Consider the following 25,913-nt stretch of genomic DNA (forward strand, 5'->3'; position numbering starts at 1 on the left):
TACATGCATAAGTGTTATTAGTAAATTTTATTATATCAAGCATTTTCATTGTCCTACCACGTGGTTGGGTGAAAGACTTGTTCTGAAAGTACCACTGTTGGGGTATGTTGGAGGATTGGCCACTGTGCCAAGTGCTTCTTGTTTTTTTGCACACTGATTCTCATTCAGCTGCCTATTTAACCACGTAATAACTGTGAAGAAATATAAATACAAATTCAGAAAAAAATGAAAGACTGATTAGTTATGTCGATGTACGGATGTCTGAAAAATATCTACTTAACATCTACAGTAGAATTTTGGGCACAGATTTTTGTTTAAAGATTATGCTTCAGATTAACTGGGAAATTACAAAGAAAGCAATTATTATAAGGTAGTTGGCAAGGAAGAAACTATTCCTTTTCATTTAGTAGAGGACAGCTTTTAAGGCAAAATAAAAAACAGTCCACACAAACTATGTTTATAGTTACAAGATGAGACAAAGTTTCATGCAAAGGTGGAATCATCATTTTGTAGAGTGTTCTCTGTTAACATACACTCAGTTTGCAGGAGTGTTTTTTTATTGCCATTTGACTAATAAAAAGTAATGCAATAATTTTACTTTAACGTACCCCAAAAAGATGCACATTTTCCTGATTAAGTGAATATTTTAGGTCAGGATTTTGTAGCACTGCGTTTGGGTAACAAACGCTATCGCTGCAGCAAGCAAGACATTTAACATTAGCTACTTGACACTAAATCCCTCTAACATAACAATAATCAGAACAGCAAACACCGATATACCTTTTCTGCTAACCTTGTGTATGGACTGGAATGCAGGAGAAAAGGGCACTCCTGGTGCTCATTTTTCTTTATATGACAAATAACTGATTTATGGCATTTCATTAATCTTAAGGGTGCTAGGTGGATTTGCTTTCCTTCCTCACCAATGGGTGGTAACTATAAGATACAAAATGCCAGGATCTCAAAGAAGCACAAACACTGCTCAACCCCCAGCCCTTAGTGGGTTGTTTTATCAGAGCTCCTGGAGCTCTTGACCAGGTGCCTATAGGGGTTCGCTTCTGCACGTTTGTGATAGAATGATAGTAAGAACCTGAGCAGTAGCTGATTGTTTTTAAGAGAGTATGAGGCACCCTTAGCTGTTAGAGCAAGATAGTGGTGCTAGATTTGGTCAGGAAGACATGATACAGCCCAGGTCTGCAGGCTGAACACCACCCTTGTGCCTGGCCTAACATTTCCACAAAAGCATTAGGGTGCCCTAAAATATTGGAACTGCCGAATTGCCAAATGCCCCACATCAGAAATAAAAGACAAGGCGGATAGACATTTGAAATACACTCCCACATTCTAACGGCTATGTGCAAGTACTCGTTTTACCACAAAAAGGTCTAGACAAATTAGGAAAAGCAAACCAGGAGAAGAGGCTGCATATGGCTGTACCCATGGCCAAGATCCCACAGTAAGCTGTGGAGGCAAAGGTCTCAAAAAAGACTAAAAAGACAGAACTTTTGCTCAACTAACAAAATGCTTCATGGGACATATTTTTACTGGAAAACATTGTAAACTTATCAAGGCCGAGTGAAGGGAGCTTGTTCATTGCAAAGCTTATTGAATCAACAGCATCATTTGTATTAAATGGAAGAAGAGTAGTGCAGACTTCAAACTTGTGATTTATCTTAGTTCAATTCACTCCCAATTTATCAGATCACCACTGTTTCAAGATGAAGAGCATCGACCTACAAACAACATCCTGTTTCCAAGTTGCTGGTTGCTTCACCTAGACATAGAGGATGCTCTGACAATTTCAATATGTCCTTACCTTTGACATTTCTAGCAATATATTCAAGAGGGTTCAAAGTTAATCCATCTCAACTTTGTTCCTCATTGGCCTCTGGGTGCTTTAGCTAACTGTTCAACCCAGTAATTGGAAGCATTAAGGGCTCAGGGCAGAATAAGAATTTATTCATACAACATGATTTTCATGTTTCAAAAAAGAGACGTGGCAGGCTTGCATACACCAAACAATGTCCCTGTAACATAATTTTTGTTTTCATGTGAATTGAAAGAAATGTGTACTGTGGCTGAGTAAGGTGATGGAATTCCTCAGGTATTTAGTAGAAACAGTGAGGTGGTATGTTGACAGAAGCAACCGTTTTGCATCTCCATGCAAAGGATAAAAAGCTCGTTCTGGGGAAGCAGGCGGCATCTCTCAGACAGCTGGCCTAAATTGTCGGCTTCAATTCATGCCAGCTCTCTGGCGCCACATCAGTACAAAACCTTAGAAAGACTAAAGCTAAAACACCTCTAACAAAGAAAATCAAGTACTGAGAGCACCCTTGGAGTAGCATGGCAGCAGAGAGTTGAAATGGTGGCTATAAAATATGAAAAATGTAAACTGTTGTGCTTTATTTGTTTAGCATATTACCAACTAAGTGATAGAGTCCGAAGCAACCTTTTTGGATAATGTTATTTCTGTATCTGCTCATCTATTTTCTGATAACGGTCCAATCAGGAGCTATTGCAGCAAATAAATTGTGTGAAGCAACTGACTGGGGCATTTAAGCGGGGCAAGGTGCAGTCCTGTATTTTGATCATAATGAAGGATGACATAGTGTCAGCCTAAAGTGTTAATGAACTTGGAGGCATGAAGCTTGGGTCTGTGCTGCTATTTTTTGATGCCATAAGAGTATTGTCAAGTTTAATCATTTACGGAGGCACAGTACTTTCAAGTTTAGTCAGTTATGGAGACAAGTGGTTCAAAAATACAATTTACAGGGGCAGACAAGGGTCAAGGTAGAGAGCTGAAAAGAGTTAATTCAGCTGCAGACAGAACCAAAAAGCAGCAGGCACAAATGTTTTCTGGCAACAGAAGTCAGGATCACAACAATGCTTCTTTCCATTCTTTATGATTTCAAGTGCAAATGAAGAGGTTTGACATCAAAATAGAACATTCGTTCTGATCACTCCTTTATTGAGGGCACTTCTGCTAAAACTTTGCAAAGAATTTGACATTTTTTCCTATTCGGTTCTCAGTGTTCTGAATAATTTAATGGACTTCTGGTGTTGTATGATCTTCTGACAGTAGGGACTTGGAGAATTTCTGGGAACGCCCTCTGAGGGAGGGGTGAGGAGCTCATGAAAGTTTCTTGGATTCTGTGAAAATTATTGACTGCTCAGATCGTCCCAGATACACAGTTCTTCAAGATATTACAAACTTTCATCTACTCACAATGTGGTTGAAAGAGAAATAGGTTCTTGTAAAGGGTTGTTAGGACACTTTTTATCCTCACCTCCCAGTAAATGAGCTGCTGACACCTCAGTGCTTGACATTTTAGCAGGTCATTCCACTGGAAGGTGTTTTGATTGTGATTCTGTGTGTGTGTGTGTCTGTGGGGGGGGGGGGGGGGGGTGGAAATCAGACCACCACAAGAGGACTGCCCTTCCCCACTCAAAACAACAGTCCCTGGGGTCTAGTGGGTGGAAGGGGATGTCCCCAGAATCCAATAATTTGTCACTGGGGGCCCCTGCGTTCTAGTAATGATAAAATGGGGGTCCACAGAAGTTGAGAGGTTGAGAATCACTGAGCTGTTTGTCTCATTTTACTTTCTGCCTAATGACATTGGAGCAGAATGCATCATTACACAGAAATAAAAAAATAATAAGAGGAAATTCCTCTGGTGCTCACACTAGAGGGGTTTCCTGCCTGGAGCCATCCTCAGCATACAAAGACTGGTGTTGAGGAGGGCACGGAGCTGTACTCTGCACTGAAGTTGTTAACGGGGAGTAAAGCGTCTGCAAACTCATTTTGCCCAGTTCTCATACAGAATGCCAACTCTGGGCACAGAATATCTTCGGCAAAAGTCCAACTAGCGTCCAAACCAAAGTTGAGAAAAAGGTTAGTACTTCTTTACTTAGGTACCACTCATGTGGACCCAGAAACAGCATGTAGGAAAAAAAAAATCTTCCCCATTTCTCTTTCTGTTTTGATTCAGTGCTACCTGAAAAACATTAATGTTGAAGGACCAGATCCTAAAGTGAATGGTTAATATACACAGCAAAAACCATATCTTACCCTACTTATTTGTGAAAATAAGTTGCAGGGGCATTGTAGTAGTAGCTGTTCAACTTTTACCAGGGCAGTAAGGAAAATGGTAAATGGCTTTAAGTACCAAAAACACTAGTTTCAATTGTCTGCATTAATATTGACTGAAAACTGTTCCCTTCACAGTAGTGACTCGAAGATCCAAAATACTCGGCTGGTAATTTTTATTTTTCTGATCTGAGAATTTACAGAATGAATTTGGTTTTGGACTGGATACATGTACAGTTCCTTTTGACAGAGATTAATCTACAAGTCCATAGATAGGTCAAAGATGTGATAGGATATGGTTGAAAGATGACACAACCTAGGAGTCTAAAAAAAAAAAAAAAGTCACACCAAACCAGTATGCCAATAGGAACAACGAATAGCAGGTGACTGATTTGCATAGTTAAACATCTATAACGCCTGAAGTTGAGCAGGAGTTCAATATGAAGGGTACAAGTGTTGACAATGTCAGTCTTTAACAGTATAAACCCAGAGGAAAAACCTCGTGTGAGGGCATTTTTTTTTTTATAGTTACATTAAAGTAAGGAGCTAAAAAATAATTAACTGATCCTTGTGTATTGCATACAAATGCAGCATTCAACATATCTTAATCCTATAACTGTGTGCATGTTTAGTACACAGAACAGATATAGAGTAAAGGTACAGTCTAAAAACAAATAAATAACACAAAGTTCCTACGTACTTAAACATTACTAAAAGGCAGACCTTGATGGAAAAATGAATTACACGTGAATTACATTCTTTTTGTGACAATCAGCTAAAATCTAAATGCCACTGAAGGCTCAATATAGGTAAACAATAAAAACAATGGTAAAATAAATAAAAAAACTTCCAATCTGTATGGTCGGGCCCAGGTTATTTTCAATCAGTAACAAAGTGGAGGCTTTTTTTCGCTTGAAGGTATGAATATACTTTTGTTCACTGCACACTTAAGTGGAGCACTTCGGTTTGCTTTAAATCTCAGATTATTTTGTTTATTTTTTTTAGCACAAGCCAGTCCAGCGCATTGTCCAGGAGACCCTGTAATCACCTGAGTCGAAATATGTGGCACACCTACCAGGAGTATTAGATGGTGTTAAGTTTCGACAGGGAGCTCCTCTGAAAAACGGGCCAACACGACCTCCAAAAGCTCTCTAGGAGAAGCATAAAAGCCAATTACTCTTCCTTACTCTAATGGATAGACTGCAACCTTTTCAAATGAAATACCGGTCCTCTTTTTTGGATCCAAAAAATATCGTTTGGAAATTATGTCTACCCTTAATGATCCTTTAGGGATATAAATGGATAGAATTTGATTTATCCTGAAAAAATTGTCAGGCAGGCTAAAATATTGTGAATCTGTTTTAAATTGCTTTGCTTACACTATTTTCTTTGATTTCTCTGCACTTACGCGTGAGCACATCTTTTCCCACTATTACTATTCTATGCCTTTGAGCAACCTTCTTATATTGAAAATGCATATTAAACGTATTCAATTCTAAAACAGTTTTGAATTAACTTAAATGCTTATTGTGTTTATTTTTTTGTGCTGTAACGCTTTGTTCTTCCTCTTCCCTCTGATGTAATTGTGTACTCCCCTTTCTTTTGGATTGGGGTTATGTGACTAGTGAAATAGAGTCTAGGTAGACTAATTTAATTACGTTACCTACTAATTACCTGTTAGGACAACCCTTGCTGTTAATATACTGGACCCAGGTCCTAGGATTTACTGGGTTACCCCACCGTTATGTAACAATGTCAGGGTAGGGTGCACCTACATTTTTGGGCCACATTTTAAATTCCCAGATGTGCAGTGGGCTTTCTGCCGTCCAGGGGGCATGTTGAAGTCAACCCCCCCCCCCTCTCTCTCAGGGGTGGGGGCAGAAAAACTGGCTCTGGCCACCCCCATTGGTGTTTGGTGGTCTTTTGCCTGTGGCCTCAGAGTCCGAGTTGTGTGGTGGAAATTGCTGGGGCAGTGAGACAGACCTATTTCATCCAACAATACCACAGCAAGGATTACTCCATTGGACCACAAGCATTAAGAGGTCCTGGTGCTCCCCAGGTTATACCTGACGCCCGAGAACTATAAGGCACAGTAAACAGTGAGTGAAGCTGGACCCTGGGGGGCAGAATGGGGGGAGTGAAATGCCACAGATAGGCCTGAATTAACAGAATCTGCATAACCATTAGTCAGGTGTGATGGGGTGTCTCCAGCCCTTTGGTTAGAGTACAGTGACAGTACTAAGATACTCAATGTGCCTAGAAACAATATAGACAAAACCACAGGCTCCCAACAGGACACAAAAAATGGATAAATATACAACAAACAAAAGCCCAGCCAGCACCTCCACTATCAATGACTAAGAGTGAGTCAGTTGGGGCAACCCCTGCTACAGATGCTATTCTTTTGGCTATCTGAGCCTCCCACAAATCGCTCGAAAATAATATTTGTGAAGTGGCTGTGGATGACTCGCTGCTGCTTCACCTTCGAAATGTAGTTGAGTGCATCAAAAAAACAGAAGGCAGGATGTCTGAGACCGAAGACATGCTCACTACCATAAGGAGACTCAAGACCTGCTGACTACTATCAAGGATATAGTGGCCCGCCTTGTGACATCTACCTAGCATGTAGAAGACTGAGTAGAGGATGCAGAGGGCTGTTTGTGCTAGAACAATTCAAGGATTGTGGGAACTCATGAAATTTGGAGGTTGGAACCCTTCTAGATTTTCTGAAGTTCCTGGTTACAACAACAGGTGCCTAAGGAATAAATCTATCTTCTTTGCAATAGAGCTCGTCCACTGCACCTTAACCCCAAGGCTACCCCCAGAGGTACCCTGGAAACTAATCATTGTGAGACTACTGAATTATGCCGAAAGAGATGACATACTCGGGACAGCACATCTTAAATAAATGAGAAATCCTCTACAAATTCTGGAAAATTATGTTTTTACCAGCCTAAATATTTCAAGGGTCTGTCCTCTGTCATAATGCAAGCATTTATGGGGGTACCGTAGACGACACAAGACACATGGAACGCTCTTAGAGGATTTCCATGCAGCTACGTTTGTGGGATCCTGAAGCCAGGTTCCCTTTCAGATAAATATGGAAAATACTATCCAATCTCTCATAGACACACAGAAGCCAAACTATTGGTCGCTGTGTTAGCTAATCACTTGCTTCAAGTCATTTTCACCTGAATATAATTACCAAAATTCCTTTGCACCGTCAGGTCCACCAGAAACAATATAAGGCAAGTGCACTTTCTCGTGGAATGCATAGCCACATTGCACAAGCCATCCCTGATCATATTAGTTGACTCTGCAAGAAGTTTTGACTCACAGAGCTTCGAGTAGCTCTTGAGCAGAACACCTTTAGCCCAAGATTCTGATAATATTGGAAACTCCTCGACACAAACCCTTATGGACATGTGCAGGATAATACAGTCTTGTCTCCTCCATTCACCCAAAAACACATTACCCTTGACATCTCTCCACCTTTACTACTTGTGCTACTCATGAAACCACCAGCAGCTTGGTTCAGGATTAATGGGTTGCTATGAGGTCTTGACTGGTGAGGTAGAATAAGTGACTGTTCATCCCTGCAAAAAGACTATTCACTTTTGTACGCTAGGTACCAGAAATGGTCATATAGGAGACTTACAGAAATTCCCCATAGGACTAGAGTCATCTCAGCCCTGGTGGTTAACTGGGACAAGTTTGAAATCTACCTACTCCAAGGAGGGGAATCCAGAAGTGAAATGGCAAACTTAGTAGACTCTAGCCCAACTTAGTTTTAACATTTTTGGGAATAACTGTTATCAAAGCGCAACAGTAGCCATAGCAACTGAACCTGGCACCTCTCTTGAGGGATACCTGCAATAATGTACTCCACTGAACCTCAGCTCCCGTCTTTCAGGGAACAGGCAGCAGATCCAGTCCTTTTCTGATGTTAAGCAGGTCCAGAACATGTTCTGAAGAGGGTGCCATATTTTTGCCTGATGCTAACTAGAGGGTGGGAATGACTTCTGGGTGTGTTTTAACTAACAAGGTAAAAGTTCCCTGGGCCAACCCTACCCACTTTTTTCACAAGTTCCTAATTGCCTTACTCCAAACAGACTCAAAATGTCATAAGTCAGGGCATTTTCAAGATGGAAAAAGACTTCAGTCATACTAAACTTGGGATCTGAGAGCTGGAGGACTGGGTGCAGAGTGGGCTATGGCAATCCTAGTGTCCTCAAACATATCATACTAAAATCCAGTTGGAGGTAGGCACTATAACCCCAGAAAACCTAGCAAAAGAAATTTGGTAGAACAAAAGCAGGGTCCAGACAGAGGACCAACAAGAACTGTCTTGGCACCCCATGTGCTTTCCTTCAAGAGTGCCTCAAGAGTTATATGTGGTTTGACAGACCAGTCAAGTAGGATCTGACACTGTAGGATCAAAAGGAGGCCTACAGCTCCCACCTTAAATATTCTGTGGAGTTCAGGGAAATCATATTTGAGTATTTAGGTCAGCCTATTGCTTGCTTCAGGGGTTAATTTAACTTCGTTTTCACACCCATACAAGCCTGAGCACAAGTTGAGATCTGGCAGGTTTACTCTAATTAGGTGTTTAACAGTCCATGCAGGTAAGGGTAATTGTTTAAAAGTTACTTTCCTTAATATTCATTAAGAATCTCACTTGACCATAGAACTGGATTTTAATAACTATTAAAAACTGTTGATTAATGATTTTTATAGCTGGTCCTATTCCAGAGATGCAGTATTTTAATCTATTCTCTGGTTTTCTACATGGGTGAGCTAGGCCTGTCACACTGAAAGCAGCTTTTAGAGTCTTGTCACTGCAGAGACATGGTAACATTAACTTTCTACATGTCTCACTGTTAAATAACATGCACTCTTCCCTGTGGGCTATACAATGTACCTAGGGATGGATTACTAATATTTAAAAGAGAGGTTTTACCATTGCAGCCATCAGGCTACACAGGGTAGGCTTGAAGTCATGTTTTCCCGGTCAGTGTAGTGGATAGCACAATAGGTTCTGCACAGAACTAGTGGAATTTAACTTCCAGGCTCTGGGTGCACTTTCTGCAGCGTATAGCAACGGTGTATAGGCAAGTTAAATGCGCCAATTAGGGATAAGAAAACAAGTTACTTACCTGTAACTACAGTTATCCAGTATTGGTATCTTTCATAAATTCACATGCTTGAATCATCCCCGTCGTCGAAGTGGGAGTCCCACGGTACATAAAATAGCAATAATTAATAAATATTTTTTTTTTGCCATAGGCTACAATGGAGCCAGCAATTGCTCACATAGCCTATCCATGTCCTTTTGTGAAAGGACCCAAACCTGCCTGCTGTCCAATTAGGCACCAGCACCCTCTAGAACCTTCTCCAGAGAAGCTCCCTTCCTCAGATTTTCCAGCACGAGAGTGAAAATTAGAACCTGAGAGGAAATGCGAGCATTAAAGGGGAGGAGGGTGGGTCGCATGTGAATTTATGAAAGATACCAATACTGGATAACTGTAGTTACAGTTAAGTAACTTGTTTTCTTATCCAGTATTGGATCTTTCATAAATTCACATGCTTGAATCTGAATAGACAGCAGTATGGTTGATAAACATTGTATCCAGCGTGGATGGAGGGTGCGAGCATGAAGACCCTCTATCTCCAATATAAATAATAATAATAATCATAGTAAACTCATACATTTCTGATCGTGAGTTACGAAGGAATACAGATAATTTAAGTACGTGTACATAAATAGTGAAATTCATGCTGTAAATACCGATATAATTATATATATATATATATATATATATATATATATATATATATACACACATGCACACACATCTTTAAATACATACATACACCTTACATATTCACATGGAAGCATAATAGAAAACATGGTTATTTGCATTTCAAACCATATGTCTATAACTAAGGAAAGGTCTCACCTTAATGAAAGAGATGGCGTAGAACAGCTTGTCCTACTAGAGAGTCTGTTCTTTGTGATGACTCCAAACAATAGTGCTGCGTAAAGGAGTGCGTAGTTTTCAATGTCGCAGCCTGGCAAATTTGATCAAGGGCAATACCTTGAAACAAAGCAGCCAATGTGGAGACTGCTCTTGTGGAGTGGGCTCTCGGGCGCCTAGTCAACGGTTTTCCTGCCTTGGTGTGACAAAATTGGATTGTCGAAGAAATCCATCGGGCTATAGTGGCCTTCGTTACTCCTGTTCCCTGTCGTCCCAGAGAATAAGATACTAGGAGTTGGTCTGACTTTCTGATGTGTTTGGTACTTTGGAGATAAAATTTTAGGCATCGTTTGATGTCCAAAGAGTGGAGAGTTTTCTCTGCGATCATAGTAGGGTTTGGAAAAAAGGTTCGTAGAATAACGGGTTCATTGAGGTGGAACGAAGATGGAACCTTGGGAATATATTTGGGATTGGCTCGGAGCATAACGAAGTCTTCAGAGAAAACCAAAAAGGGTTCTTTAGTAGTGAACGCCTGTATATCACTGACTCTCCTGGTAGAGGTGAGAGCGAGCAAGGTTGACACTTTCCAGGTGATGTACTTGAGGTCCGCCATATGAATGGGTTCAAAAGGAGCTTTCATGAGTTGGGAGAGGACAATGTTAAGATGCCACTCTGGCGGAGGTAAGCGTACCGGAGGAAAGGTGCGGAACAGCCCTTTCATAAACTGTTTGATGACTCTGGATGAGCCGATAGATGGCATGTCAGCCGATCCACTGTAAGAGGCTATAGCTGCTAGGTGAATCTTGACTGATGCATGGGAAAGACCAGCTCTGGAGAGAGAGAGCAGGTAAGAAAGAATTTGCTCAGGGTTAATCTGAAATGGGTGAAAATTATTCTGAGAGCACCAAACACAGAATCTCTTCCATTTGAGTTTGTATGTCTTGTTCGTGCTCTCTGCTCGTGCCTTAGATAATATAATTCTACATTCTTGATCAATGTTTATATCGTGGAACTCTCTGTACTCAGGAGCCAAGCATGCAAGTGTAGCGAAGTTGGGTCGGGATGTAAGATGAGACCCTGATTCTTCGTTAGAAGATTGTGGTTGCAAGGAAGGCGGACTGGATTGGCTACTGACCGGAGTAGGAGCTCCGTGTACCAGTACTGCCTGGGCCACTTGGGGGCTATGAGAATGATCCTGCAGCATTCGGTCTTCATTTTCCCGAGGAGCCTGGGAATCAGTGGAATGGGGGGGAAAAGCGTATGCAAAGATCCCAGACCATCTTATCAAAAGAGCATTTCCCCACGACCCCAGGAGTGGGTATCGACTGGCGTAAAACTGGCATTTGGCGTTCAGATTGGTTGCGAACAAGTCTAGGATCGGCCGACCCCATCGTTGGAAGATGTCCTCGAGTATGGTCTGGTTGAGTTCCCACTCGTGACAGTTGTCGTCCGTCCTGCTGAGAGAGTCCGCAGGATTCAGGAGGTGCAAGATATCTGACAGTGTGATCATCCGGTAGGATTGTTTCCGAAGGAACTTGTTGAGTTTCCTGAGGTCTAGTATAGGACGCCACTCTCCTGACTTCTTCTTCATGAGGAAAAACCCGGAGTAAAATCCGAGACCACATTGTTGCACAGGAACTGCCTCTATAGCCCCTTTGGCAAGAAGGCTGAATACCTCCGCTTGAAGCAGACAAAGGTGGAGAGACCTGCCTGATGTTGGTGGGTGAAGCGGTGGCTTTTGTGTGAATTCCAGGGTATGACCTCTTGTCACTATATCCAGCACCCATCTGTCTGATGTTATTTTCTTCCACTCTTGGATGAAGTTGGAAATATTTGCTCCTATTTGCGGATGTCGTGGGCATTGGGGGAGCATAGCCGGTGCCTGTAGAAGATCATTGTTTTCTGGGTTGGTCTGTGGATTGCGAACCCTGCCTTCTTTTACCTCCTTGTCTGGTATAGGAGGCAGTTGATGATTGCCTGTACTGCTGATGTTATGAAGGCCTGTACTGGGATTGCTGGAATTGTCTGTGGAAGGAACCTCGAAATGAGGTAAAACCTCTTCCTCTAGCCCCCGAAAGGGCTGTTTCCGGTACTGCAGGGTACCCAGGGACTTGGCGGTGTCCGTCATCTACATGTTTGCCAAATAGAGATTCGCCATCGTAAGGCATGTCTAGGATTCAGGACTGCACTTCTGGTCTAAAAGATGTGGCCTTGAGCCAACCTTGCCGTCGTTAAGACCGCGGCACCCGCTAGTTGGCGGAAGCCAGTAGAGGCTATGTCAAGAGTGCAGTCGAGAATTTCTTCCGACGTACGCTCACCTTCCTGTAGGATCTTTCGTGCCTCCGCTTGTTTATTTTCAGGGATGAGGTCCAGGAAAGGTTGCATGTCGGACCACATTTGGCGGTCATATCGACCTAGAATCGCTAAAGAATTTGCTGCCCTGACAGTGATTGCAGACATGGAGGAGAATCTCTTGCCTATATTGTCCAGTCTTCGACCTTCCTTGTCTGGAGGAGTAGAGATAGGCGTGGATGGGTTTTTGGAGCGCCTTTGAGCAGCCTGTGAGATCACCGAGTCAGGCTTTGGAAGGCCAGTAAGGCATGCCGGAGAATCTTGGGTTGCCTTGTATTTCTTATCCAGTTTTTGTGGAACTGGAGGAACCGTCGCCGGGTTTCGCATAATCTTTGTGCCCTCGCTCCATATAAAATCAATAATCGGAATGGACCGTGCCGACTTCCGTGATTGCTCCTTGAAATCATGCAGGAAACATTCCGACTGGGAGACAGATGTTGGAAGGTGAAAACGTACCGCGGCTCTGTCCATAAGATTATGGAAACCACCTATGTCCTCGGGCGGGGAATCAGAGGGGCGAGGAGGTGGTGGAGAAGGAGTGGGGGCCAAGTAATCATCCCATTCCTCGGTAGGATGTTGTGGAGTGGAAATTTCTCCTTCTTGTTCCTCTTCCCCTGAAGTGGAACCTTCATCTCTGGGGGGTGCAGCTAACACCGAGTGAGATGTCAATCTTGGAGTAGCTGGAGGAGGAGAAACATTAACTGGTGTCACCGGAGAGACTAGCGCTGGTGGTTGATCTTCCGCTGGCAGTGGGAACCTTCTCCTATAATCCTGAAGCATGGATTGTAAATCCTGGATTACGGAGGAAGGCATTTGTACAGTATCTCTGTGTTGAGGCTCTCGTGTTTTGTAATATTGTTCCTGATGAGAGTAGTATGGTTGGTATTGTTCATACTCATCCTCGTCTTGGTACTTGACATGGAGCTGCGAGGGGCTATGTGCATCTCCGGATGGACCTTCGTCAGATTCCTCCCAGTCAAGAAGATGACTGGGTACTAAAGCCGACACCTTGTTTGGAAATGTGTCAGTTGGATAAATGTCCGGTGTAGGTAGAGATCTGATCCTGACCATGGCTCGGAGATCTGGAGACCTGGAAGAGGCAGGAGTGGCCTCAATCTGTCTACTAGGCACCAGTACTGTCGATGGCTTGAAAGTTGATGCAGCCGTGGATGGTACAGATTTTTCCATCTACGATGGTCTCGTCGACGGTGGTTTCGCCGACGATGGTGTCGACGAGGATGACTTCTTGGATGGTGTCTCCGTCGATGGTGAAACCGCCGACGACAATGGCGTCGCTGACGTTAGTCGACGGGGCAGTCGTCGACGGTGTTGTAACTGACGATGTTTTTACTAAACTCGTCGACAGAGTTTTGAGAGAGAGGATAGGATCCCTTACCGTCGATGTTAAGGTAGTCGACGCCAACGACGGTCTCGTCGACGATGTAGTGGAGACGGTAGTTGTTGGTACCGTCGTCGTCGACAGTGTTGTCATCGTCGATCTGATTTTTAGAGTAATTTTTCCAGAAGTGGAAGGCTCTGAGGAAGAAGCTAGACAGTAGGACTCCTTCTTTTGAAGAGGAGAGGAAGGCTCAGAGGAGACTGAAGTCTGTAAGCCCTTCCCATGATGTTATTTCTGCCTCTTCCTGGATTTTTCTATGTGGCCCAGGTTCCAGATCTGGACCTTTTGTGTGGCCTCTCTGGCCCACTCTCCTCACCTGAAGTACAGGATTTGGCCTGCCCTCACGGTCTCTGAGGGTCTCTGTGGAGAAGGTGCGACATATTTTGCAGTCCTTAACCTGGTGTTTTGGGTAGAGACAATATAAACAGTCTTTATGTGGGTCATCCACATGGAGCCTTTTCTTTCCACAGGTCTTGCAAGGGCGGAAAAGGCCTTTCCTAGAAGAATCCGACATATTTTCAACTCTTTTGAGAGAAAAAGTTCTGAAGTAGAAGAAAAACTGAGCAGAGCTCAGGGAGACTCCCTTCACACGACGTGCGGTAGAAAATCTGAGGAAGGGAGCTTCTCTGGAGAAGGTTCTAGAGGGTGCTGGTGCCTGATTGGACAGCAGGCAGGTTTGGGTCCTTTCACAAAAGGACATGGATAGGCTATGTGAGAAATTGCTGGCTCCATTGTAGCCTATGGCAAAAAAAATTATTTATTAATTATTGCTATTTTATGTACCGTGGGACTACCACTTCGACGACGGGGATGATTCAACCATGTGAATTTATGAAAGATCCAATACTGGATAAGCCATTTTAACCATGTTTAAAGTGGGCACAAACACACAAACGTTTATTCCTGGTTAACAGGGGTAAGGTATACAGAGTTGTAAATCCAGTAAAAATACAGGGTACAGCAAGAAGCAAAAAAAATACGGGGTGTCCAAGCAGAAAAGGTTGATTTCTCACAGTGGCCAGGTTTAAAATAATCTCTCTCCGAGATTACTTTATGTCAAGCAAGATTCTCCCTTTGAAAATTTGAGTGTTCCTTCAGAAGTTGTGCAAATATTCTTCAATCTTGAGAGCCCTTATATCTCGCAGAGCAGCATATGACAAATATAGAGAAGCTTGATATGACAGAGGACAGGCTATAAGGAAAAGTAATAATAATACTAATACGAATACTAATAATAATAGGTGGCTTATTCTTACAGGGCTCAGTGACTGGCTATTCGAACAAGACTATCCTGATAATAGTAGAGTTTCCGGGATGATGGAACCAGACCTACTTTATGGTCTCCATGGGGGCCTGTTAGCGTCTCACCCACTCCAAATTACTTAAGTGTTTTTTGACTGATGGCACAAGGCTTGCAAGTGGACAGGCTGAGACAGTTGAGTGACACAAGAAACTCCACTTTGGAGTAGGACATGGCTACACTGGTGGGACAGATGAGCCGTGTCTCACAGTAGGATACCATTTGAATATCTAGAGTGTCAGGTACACAGGATCGTAACCATATGTCTTTTCTACACCTGGACAAAGAATGTTCCATCAAAGGCCCTCATTTTCTAGATAGCGTCAACTGAAGCATGAGTTAGGGCATCCAAAAGAGCTGGCAGATCTCTTATTTAATACAGCCATTTGAAAGCAATATTAGCCCTTCAATGAAGACGAAAATACCTCAAGTATAAAAAAAAACGGTGGTTCATAATGTCCCAGATATGCTGTGAGAGCCAAAGATTGCATGGGGGCAGACATGGACCCTTTAAAGGGCTGCACTTGGTAGGAGACAAAAATGATGGCTAAGAAGCAGAAACTGGACATCAGCCTCAGTTCCTCCCTTTCAAGGATGGTTCCAGAGACCAAACAATTCTGCTATGTTTGAGAAAGCCATCTCGCAGGCAAGAGACGGGTCCTAGAAACATGCAACGATCAGGGAGCCATAGATGACCAGGATGGTATCTAACAGTCGGTTCTACATGTTTAACTTAAAGTAACTGAACCAGTGTGGTAACATTTTATCATACTGAAAGATATACCCTGCAGCTGCTGTTGCTCACTATCCCTTAAATATGCTGTGTCATGCATTACTCCTTTATACCAAACACATGCTCAATACCAATACGAAGATTTTAAAAGGAAACAAAAGAAAAAAACTCCCACTACAATAGATTCAGCTGAAAAACATCACATAACTACTTGATCACCCTAATGCTCTTTCTTGGACACGGACATAACTGAGGTAGAACAACTTCTTCCAGTCTAATCTGGAAGCTCATAAAGAAAGGTTCAAGTAAATGTGCACACCATTACCTTCCTTGAAGATACCAAGTAACAAATATTCTTCAGTGCTACACATCCAGAAATGGGGAAAAATGTCAGCCATACTCCTACTGAGGACGCATTTCCAGAGATGACCAAATGAGCATTTTGCAAGCCATGAAACATGAGCCTTATATCTTTGTGGAATACTAGTTTGAAGCAGCTGATGAGCAGTCCGATTGTTTAGCCCAAAATTTAAATTTCTTGCTTGAAGATTGTTTTGCCCTGGACTGCTGTTCAGCTTCATGTCCTTCTGAGACTGTGAAAGTCTCATCTATTTAGCTGTTTTGCAGTAGCATCCAAAAAATCTACAGTCAACACTAGACACACACTTCTCTAATACCTCAGCAATATAAGGTTTAATTCATGTTTTGCCATTAAAAAGCAGATGCAAGAGCTGTAATGAATGCAGGGTCATGTGATCAGACCTACAACAAAACAGCTATCGCTTTTAATATAGGGTTGATCTATAATTACTGTCATACAACTTATTAGCCCTTTGACAGCTAAAAAAGCAATCCTTCAACAGTATCTGCAGGCATATCAACTCTACTAACATGTTCGGGTTTTCACAATTGTTCAAAATGAAAGCAGTGGATGTTAACTCTTCAGAGAAAGGGGAACGTTTTGATTAGGCCCTCATTTTTACTTCATAAGACATCTGTGGCCGTTTCCATCTTGCAGCATTTTTCATTGTATACTGTCAGACCACTTTCATTGTCTCAAACTCGGTCTTTATCCTGGTCCAACAGGAAGGCCTGCTTTTCAATGTATTCTTATATGCAGTCCCATAAGCGTATCAATCTTACAGCCAAATGTTTGAAGGCTATACTTCATGTCTTTTAGGGTGGATTTCATAACCTGGTCCTATAAAGCACACTAGACCGGGAAACAACATTCACCAGCAAGCCCGAAGAGCAGGCCTATCATCTAGAGTTAAGTGTCAATTTGGACTGCTTTTGGTCAGTCTTCCTCTTCTTACAGCAGCACTGCAACTCTGATTAGAAAGTAAGGAGGTAATCATCTAGGATGTGTCAACCTCAGCTGCAGTGTTCTGCAAGAACATATCACTATGTGAACAGTCTTTAAGAGTCCCATAAAGAGCTGCCATATATGAGAGATCACTGCTCTGCTGCTTGTCTAAACCTTCATATAGGGCCTCGCACAGTAAGGAAGACGCAGTGTTATGAAGCCCAGCAGGTGCCTCCAGCCCTCAATCAGAGCCAGCATAAACGTGTAGATGCACCGCTAGCCCGCTATCTAGTCACACTCAGTGTGTGAGCTGGTGAGATCAGCTCACTCTTCAGAATGTGTGGTGTTTGATATAACAATGCCACTCAGTTGGGCCCTATCAGGCAGAGGCAAACAAATCCAGGTTCTAACCAGCTATGCCACGATCCACACCAGCGGTATATGTAGGTGTCTCAAGCAGCAGTAGGCAGGTATTCCACACACACTTTGCTTGCATTCACATTTTCTACTTGGGTGGGCTGATATCCTGGCTAGTCTATCACCACGTTGGGCCGATTGGTCTCAATCATAAATTGTATGCTTTTACCATATTTTGATGACTAAATTGCAATAACTAAAAGTTAATGGCTACCTTGACTGCCATTGTTAACAGCAAATTAAATTAAATTATAACTCCCTAATTTGTCTCAATGCAAAGGACCCTCACTAATTAGTCTCCATGTCAAGGGCCCCGATATCAACAAAATCAGGGACACCCAATGAACCTGATGGTGGAGAAGAATAGACAACAATAATTATATAGTTTGCAGAAGGCAAAAAGGAACTTAGATCATCATATGTAAAAACGTACCCATTTCTACCAATTGGAGGAAAATCTATTTTTTGTACACTAAGGATTGCCTCTGACAAAGGATTTCAGTGCTCACAAAGGTTGGGTGGCAGATTTTATATTCACTGTAGATGCACATCTGACTCACCAGAGACAATAATATTTGTAGGTGAGAACACCTTTCAAGTGTCTTGCCAATACATACAACCTAGGAATCAGGAAACACTATGCACTGCAGTGAGGTAAACAACTTTTCTTCTACCTTAGTAACAGATAAGTGGTTAATAAATATAATTCTTGTCTTTGGAGATAACCAAGAGTAATCACCTTGAATACCCACCATTTTCGTTTGTTTTTAGCAACTGCTTGCTTTCTTCCAGTTTTTGTGTGGTTGTTTCAACTACTTCTTGCAATTTAATTACCTGAAAACCAACACACAACATAACATTAGTGGAAAAATCACACTAAATCCAAAAATGCAGGTTTGTCAGTTAAAAGCCGACAATCAAAACAAATTATCAAGCTATGAATTAAAACAATAAACTCAATATATTTACCATTTTAGGGTTCCCTTAAAAAAACTGTAAATACTGTTTAACTTAGAAATATGTACGCAGCCATTATAGAGAATCCACTCTCAAAGACAAGGGTGCACCTGTACACCACTAAAAAGTGCTATTTTGGCTGCATATTATTACATCCACTACTATTACACCTACCGTACATACAACAATAACAACCACTATGTCATCAAGGCAAACATATAATACATTTTACGACAAGTGCATTTATCATTCTTAATCTAAAGGTACTAATACTAGCCACTGATGAATTTAAAATATATTTCATTTCAATTTCCCTAACTGATTTCTAAGTCAAACATTAATCTTTATTTTTATGTCAATACATAGTAAAATTAATAACCACACCAAAATCATTTGGATATTAAAACATCTCTGTCTAGAAGCTCATACCCCTTTTAAAAATTCTAGTTTAAAGAAAATCTGAGTGATTTTTCTTTTATGTCATTAAGTTTTATTTAACCTTGCCCTTAATTTAATCGTAATACTTAGCCTAGTTAATAAACTTGCCCTCACTGTAGTTGCTACACTGCAATCAATGTAGTGGCGTACCATTGATAAATGGAAACTCAAACTGGTCTGCACCCACAATGGACACATTTCAGGAACCAAGAATGAACATAGTAGTATCAACTTTTCTCTTGAAACTGAACATTTAAACAAATGCAAATGTTATGTTCCTTACTTGTAAAGCCAATTTCCCAGCACATGTAATCATCTACCTGTATCATTCAGTAGAACATTAGAACCTAATTGGCAGTTCAGTTTTAAACCAACTAAAACACCTAGCCTTTTACATGCCCAGGCTAACTTGTTCTTTGGATGAATAGCTCTCATGACAGATTCCTCACCTTGTGAATAGATACCAATGGAGTCCTTCCCAAGGTGCATATCAAGATCTTCTAAGGCACATGAGACAGGGTGGCCAACATTAACTAGCATGCCCGAAGAGCGAGCCTACCATTTAGAGTTAAATGTCAATATGGACTGCTTTGGTCAGTCTTTCCCATCTTACTGCAGCAATGCAACTCTGATTAGAGAGTAAGGAGGGAACCATGTAGGATGTGCCAACCTCGGCGGGAGTGTTCTGCAGGTATGTACCATTACATGAACAGCACTGAAGAGTCCCAAAACGAGCTGCCATTTATGAGAGACGAGTGCTCTGCTACTTGTTTAAACCTTTCTAGGGGGCCTCAAGCATGGCTCAGGTCAAAGTCCAGCAGGATCAAACTGGTGAAATTCCCTTCCCATCACACGTGGCTGCTTGGTGAGTGTGTGAACAAATGCCCAAGCAGCAGCCTGACCGATATCCAGTACAGCCACTGCATGTGACAGTGCCAAGGCAGTTGCCTTAGCTTTGGTGGAATGAACCCTTTGGTCTTCAGAGGGCTGCTTCTTAGACAATGCGTAGCAGATCTTAATATAGTGTCTCAGGAACTGCATATCGCAGTTAGAGAGACTGTTACAATTTTAAATAAGCAACATTATGAAAATATGGGAGGATGAAGAGTATTTTTCAATCTCAGGAGAGAAGAATTTTAACAGGGGTCATGGTGAAAAATGTTTAAAAAATAAAAAGCATATAAAAAATGCTAATGCCAAGAAAGGAGTCCCAAGCAGCTCCCAAAGAATGGATGTCCAGAGTGATTCACAGGATGGGCAGTCTTGCATTCCATATGGTGAAGATTTCAATCGAACACCACAGTTTGGATGAGTATATTGTAGACCTAACTCACAAAGATAATTTAGAGGATGAACTGAATGACATTAAAAAAAAAAAAAAAAAAAAAGAAAGAGGTCAGTAGTTGATCATCTAGGTGAGGAATTATTTGGTCCCAAAGATCTTCAATACCTGAGGGGTAAAGATTGATGGGCACTAGGTCATGTGGCAGAGTATATTTAACAATTGATGAGAAAACCTTTAGAAAAAGATAAAAGAAATATTATGCTAGTAAAAAAAATGCTAACTTCCAGTGATTGAGGATATGGTGCCTGCTACACCTAACATTGATCCTGAATTAACAACCTACTTTTTCAAAACGGGCAGAGGCCCCAGCAAAAGACTGGAGAAGTCATTAAAAACAACGCCAGGAAAGGGATTTGGATATTCTTGGTCCTCTGGCTAGAATGTTTGATTTGGAGGAGGAAGCCTATTCTAACAGGACAGATTTAAATATACACATTTTGAGAGGTGGTGCCAAAGAGCTATATTTTTTTTTAGGAAACACTAATGCTGGACTCTTAGCAGAGTGTTAGGAAACAATCTTGATGCGTATAAATCCAATGTTAGGAGAGTTTGGTGTGAAAGAAAACAGTGAGGATGAAAAGACCACCTTTTTGGAGAGGGTATGGTTATAAGTATCAGTAAATATGTCCAAACATTTACTAGTCTATATAAGGCTCAGCTCTCAATGAGGAAAGTATTTATAGGAAACCGTTTTTAATGGGAAGGGCAAACTCTCAGCCCAGGATATTGTAAGTCCCATTTTCCAGGAAACCATGGAAATGAAGGACGTAGTTATTATAGACAGGAACAGGATTCTATCACCAAAGAGGGAGAGGAGGAAGAAACAGACCTTCTTGGGGACAAGCTCAAATGCAAATTCAGGACAAGGTGGGTATGAGGGATAATTTTGGTTTTATTCAGCAAAAGGTGGGAGGAAGGCTAAGGTACTTTTGTAAATGGTGGGAAGGAATGCCAGATTCTTGGGTGTTACAGACAGTATTCAGTTATCAGTCAGAATTTGCTTCAGAACCAGTTCAAAAACAGGAACCAAGAGAGTTTATTTTTCAAAGGGAACAAGAATGTATTGTATTAGAAGAAGTAAAGCAAATTATGTCAAGAAATGCAGGAGTGGAGATAGGGGAGGACAGGGTAGCTTCTGTCAATACTCGACTTCTAGAGGAAAAGAAGGAACATAGATGAAGACCTGTGATCAAATTAAGGAATTTGAAACTTTTTGTAACATACAGACATTTCAAAATGGAAGATATCCATTTCCTACCAGAGTGTACAGGAAAGGGACTGGTTAGGTAAAGATGGATCTCAAAGATGTGTGTTTTATGATACCTATAGATCCAGAGAGTCAGATTTTTACAATTCAGATGTAAAGAAATTCTGTATCAGTTACACTGTCTCCCCTTTGGTTTATCATCAGCTCCTTGGTGTTTTACAAAGGTGTTGGGGCCAGTGGTAGGTTATTTTACAGAAAGGGCAATAAATTGATAATTTATTTGGATTATATTTTGATTATGAACTAGAGACTGAAAGAGTAAAACAAAGCTCCTTTACTGTTGGTAAAATGACAAATAGAATCATTAGATTTCATAGTGAATGTGGAGATGTCTGTTCTAAATCCGAACCAAAGGCTGGAATTTATTGGGTTTGTGGTAGGCACTGTGAAAAGTCAGTCACAGCTTCCCGTAAAGAAAATTTGCAAAATAACAGAAGTGACATATGTGATGAAAGAGGAGATAATGTTGAGGGATGTAACCCTGGTGACTGGTCTATTAACTTTGATAGAAGCAATGTTTCCAGGCCCATTACATTCACAGCCTTAAAAAGACTAAAGAAAGAAGGATCAGCAAAAGGATTACGATATGGAGACAAAATAAAGATAAATATGCAAGGAAAGAAAGAGTTGCAATGGTGGGTGGAAAATTAGGAGGCATGGAATGGTAGGGCAATTTTTGGAACAATATTGGAGTTCATTTTAGAAACATGCCAGCATGTCAGAATGGGAAGCATGGTGTTCAGGTCAGGAGGAGTTTAGAACTCGCTAGAGAAAGAGGATCATATCAATTGTTTAGAAATAAAGCCATGATTCTTTGCCATTCGCAGTTTCAGACAGCAATTACAAGGTGCATCAGTGTTATTGAAGATGATCAATGCTACGGCAGTCACTCACATCAACAAATTAGGGGACAGCATATCCAGGAAATTAGCAGAATTAGCGAAGGAAATGTGGTAATTTTATTTAGAATACAGACTTGCTTTGAAAGCCAAGTATACAATGTAGTAGTAGACTAGAATCCCAGGAAGTTCACAGATTACAGCGATTGGAAAATAATGGAGGGGTACTTCAGAGGGATTCAGAAGTGTTCAGGCCCATTAGGAGCTTTGCAATTAACATTTCAGCTGAATCATTACACCAGCTGGAGACCAGATCCAGGTGCAACTGCCGTGGACGCATTCATGCAGGATTGGACAAGGATTTTTTTTGGAGGGGGGGACATGCATTTCCACCGTTTTCCACGATTCAGAGTGTTGCTGCATTGCAGGAAGCAGAGATGCCAGACAGTGTTAGTAACCCCATTTGGGAGACTCAGCCTTCATTCCCAAAAGTGTTGGCGATGGCTATGGAGATACCATATCTGATCAGGTCTTGCGACTGAGTCTTAAGAGGAGGGAAGAAGAAGACCATCCTTTAGTAGAGTCGGGCTTGCTCAACCTTCTAGTTTGGAACATGACAGGGATTCAGGAAGTTTCAGGGTTACTTAATCAACCCTGGGCTCCAGGAACCATGGAAAGGTATACAGGTGCATGGGGAGTTTGGCTACGTTGGTGCTTGGAAAGGGATTCGGATCCTGTGGAGTAAGAGGAAATAGAAGTGGTGAATTTTATAGCAGAATTATTTGACAAGGGTTTATCTTATAGAACTGTCAATTGTTATAGAACAGCTGTGCCAGCAGGATATTCTTTAATTTAGTGAATTTTGATAGGTAGACGTCCATTGACTTGTAGGGCAGGAATAAGGTTAAAAAGACCTGCAAAACCAAGGTATCAAACACATTGAGATTTGGATTTAGTTCTGAAAAGGTTTCAACAATGGCCTAGAAATAAATACTATGGGATAAGAGAATGGACATGGAAATCAGTGATTTTACTATGCTTGATTTCTTTTACAAGAGTATCAGACGTGCGGGATTAGAGATTTCAAATATTTTTTTTTCAACCAACTGGTGTGTTATTCAAAATATGGAAGAGAATTAAAACTGTCAACTTCTGTGTTTTAGCCAAATTTGGATAATTCCCCAAAATTGTGCATAGTAAGATGTTTAAAGGTAAGCAAAGCAAGGATGCTAGAAAAGAGATGTGCAGGAAGGGATCAGTTATTGATTCCTTATGTAAAATCATTCAAAGGAGTCACACGTGCAACAATTGCTAGGTGGGTAAGGCCCTCATTTCAACCTCGGCGGCTCCGGGCCGAAGATCGCCAGTGGTGGCGGCCTTCCGCCAAACGTTTCATGACTGCTGGCAGCCCTCCGCCCTTTTTCGGACGGAGAGCCGCCAGCAGCCATACTGGTGGTCAAGTGGAGGCTGCTCCACCTCCACCACCACGTCATCAGAACACCGCCCACCAAATTACATCCCAGTATTCGGCATAGCAGTGTTCTGGTGACGGGGTGCTGGTGGAGGAGCAGCCCCCATGGATCCCGTTCCCTCCCGGAGGATCACCAGAACAGGTAAGGTGATCGTCTGTTAGGGGAGGGGGGGCAGAGGGGTGTTGTGTGTATGGGAAATGTGATGTGTGCATGTATGTGTGCGTGTATGTGTACGAGTGGTGTGAGCGTACGTGTAGGGTTTGTGGGGGGTGTGTGGGTGTTTCTGTAGGAGGAGGTGGCGGTAGAGAAGGGGAAGGAGGTCCTACCACCTTTGGGGGGTGGTAGGGGGGTTGTGGCTGTTGGGGGAGGACTCGGGGAAGGTGGCGGGGGAAGGAGTAGACCTCACTCAGTGACAGGGAACTAATTTCCTGCCACTGATAGTGCCTACCGCCATGGATTTTGTGGGGGTACCCCCCGAAATCCATGGCGGTATGCAGGGTTCTGATACCACCGGAGGTCTAGTCATGGCAGTCGGGCTGGAGACCGAAGTCTCCAGCCCAGCGGTCGATGTGTAAAAGTGGCGGTTTTGCATGGCAGTAACCGCCATGCTCGTAATGCTCATTTGTTTTCTGACGGCCTGTTGCCGGTATTACCGCCACTTTTACACCAACCGCCAGGGTTGTAATGAGGGCCTAAGTCTGTAATGGAGGAGGCAGGTATTAATTTGGAGGAGTATAAGGTACACTCCTCCAGGGGTGCAATGGTGAGTAAAGCATTTACGTCTGGAGGGAGACTGGAGGTCATGTTAAAAGCAGCAGATTGGTCAAATATGGATACATTTTGTAAATTTTATTTTAGACCTACTGAACATTTATCACACTATGCTTTGAGAAACTTTGAACATGCGTAATGCTAACCTCCTGTCTTGCCACGATTCTTAAAGGTTTACTGTACATAGAATCACAATTGTATTAAAGACAAGGATGCTAGCAATATCCCGCTACACACTTCCCAAACTCGGTGGAGGGGTTTTGATTTTTAAACAGAGTAAAACACAGTGTTAAAGAAAGTTGGAAAGGTAAATAAAGATGAAAACATATTTTACAGTATTATAAGTTTCAGGAATAAGATTATTTGTAATATTATTGTTTGGAGGAAGGATATACTGTGTTTATCATCTTTAATAAAATTCTGATTTTATATACAGCAAACTTTTAAGGATCAACATTACTGCTCAATAGAGTGCAAATATGCTTATTCTTTCTGTGTGCTAGTTTTTGCATGTGTGCGAATTAATTTACAATCAATACAATTAGTAAAATCATCAATGAAAACCCTTTAAAAACAATACATTTTGCTCAAACATTTCAAAATACCAATGTAAACCTTTTTGTGAACATCAGCCAACTAAGACCAGTTTGACTATTGCTAACTTCTTGTGCAAATAGTCTTATTTTTTATGTACTAGGTTCTGGTTTTGTACAAATAGCATTTGAAATCAGTATTAACCACATGCTCTTTGAATCTACAGGTCTGTCAGAATACTGGGAGCAGGAGGGAGCATGGATGGTTCCCTCCAGTTTCTGTTATATTAATATTGGTCACATAAAAACTTATTTCTTTAAAAAAAAAAAAATCAATAAATGGGGACAAATACAGGTACCATGCCAAGGATTCAAGACTGTATCCACACACCCCCCTAAAGCACTTGCAACTGGCTTGATTTTTTTGCAGGGTTCTAAGCTTTTTGTTCTTAACATTTGTTTTATAATCATGGAGTGCAAAGATTGCAGTAAGTGACAAATATGATGGCAACTGAAGCTGCGCTCTTTAAAGCTCTTCAAAGTCCTCAATGTTTTTCTTGAATGAAGTGAACTGTGCTGCAAGCTTTCATTTTTTTTTAAATGGGTTGTATTCAATATTGTTTTCCCAGCACTCAGTTAATTGCATCTGTTTAAGAATTCTATGTCACAACCAGAGGCAAGGCTTGTGCTGCTTCATTCTTCACTTTAATAACACAGCA

General features: G+C 41.7%; 1 protein-coding gene across 2 annotated transcripts in view; it reads right to left on the minus strand.

The window, feature by feature from the left end:
• SASS6 (SAS-6 centriolar assembly protein) overlaps positions 1–25,913 on the minus strand; it is a 171,456-nt gene that overhangs the window by 64,070 nt on the left and 81,473 nt on the right. For both annotated transcript variants that reach the window (XM_069232163.1, XM_069232162.1), the window contains exons 12-13: positions 18,325–18,406; positions 58–191 (exon numbers count right to left, since the gene is read on the minus strand). In XM_069232163.1, the coding sequence (XP_069088264.1) occupies positions 58–191; positions 18,325–18,406 (216 nt within the window). The remainder of the gene's footprint in view (positions 1–57; positions 192–18,324; positions 18,407–25,913) is intronic.

Source organism: Pleurodeles waltl, chromosome 4_2, assembly GCF_031143425.1.
Source record: "Pleurodeles waltl isolate 20211129_DDA chromosome 4_2, aPleWal1.hap1.20221129, whole genome shotgun sequence".
NCBI classification, from domain to species: Eukaryota; Metazoa; Chordata; class Amphibia; order Caudata; family Salamandridae; genus Pleurodeles; species Pleurodeles waltl.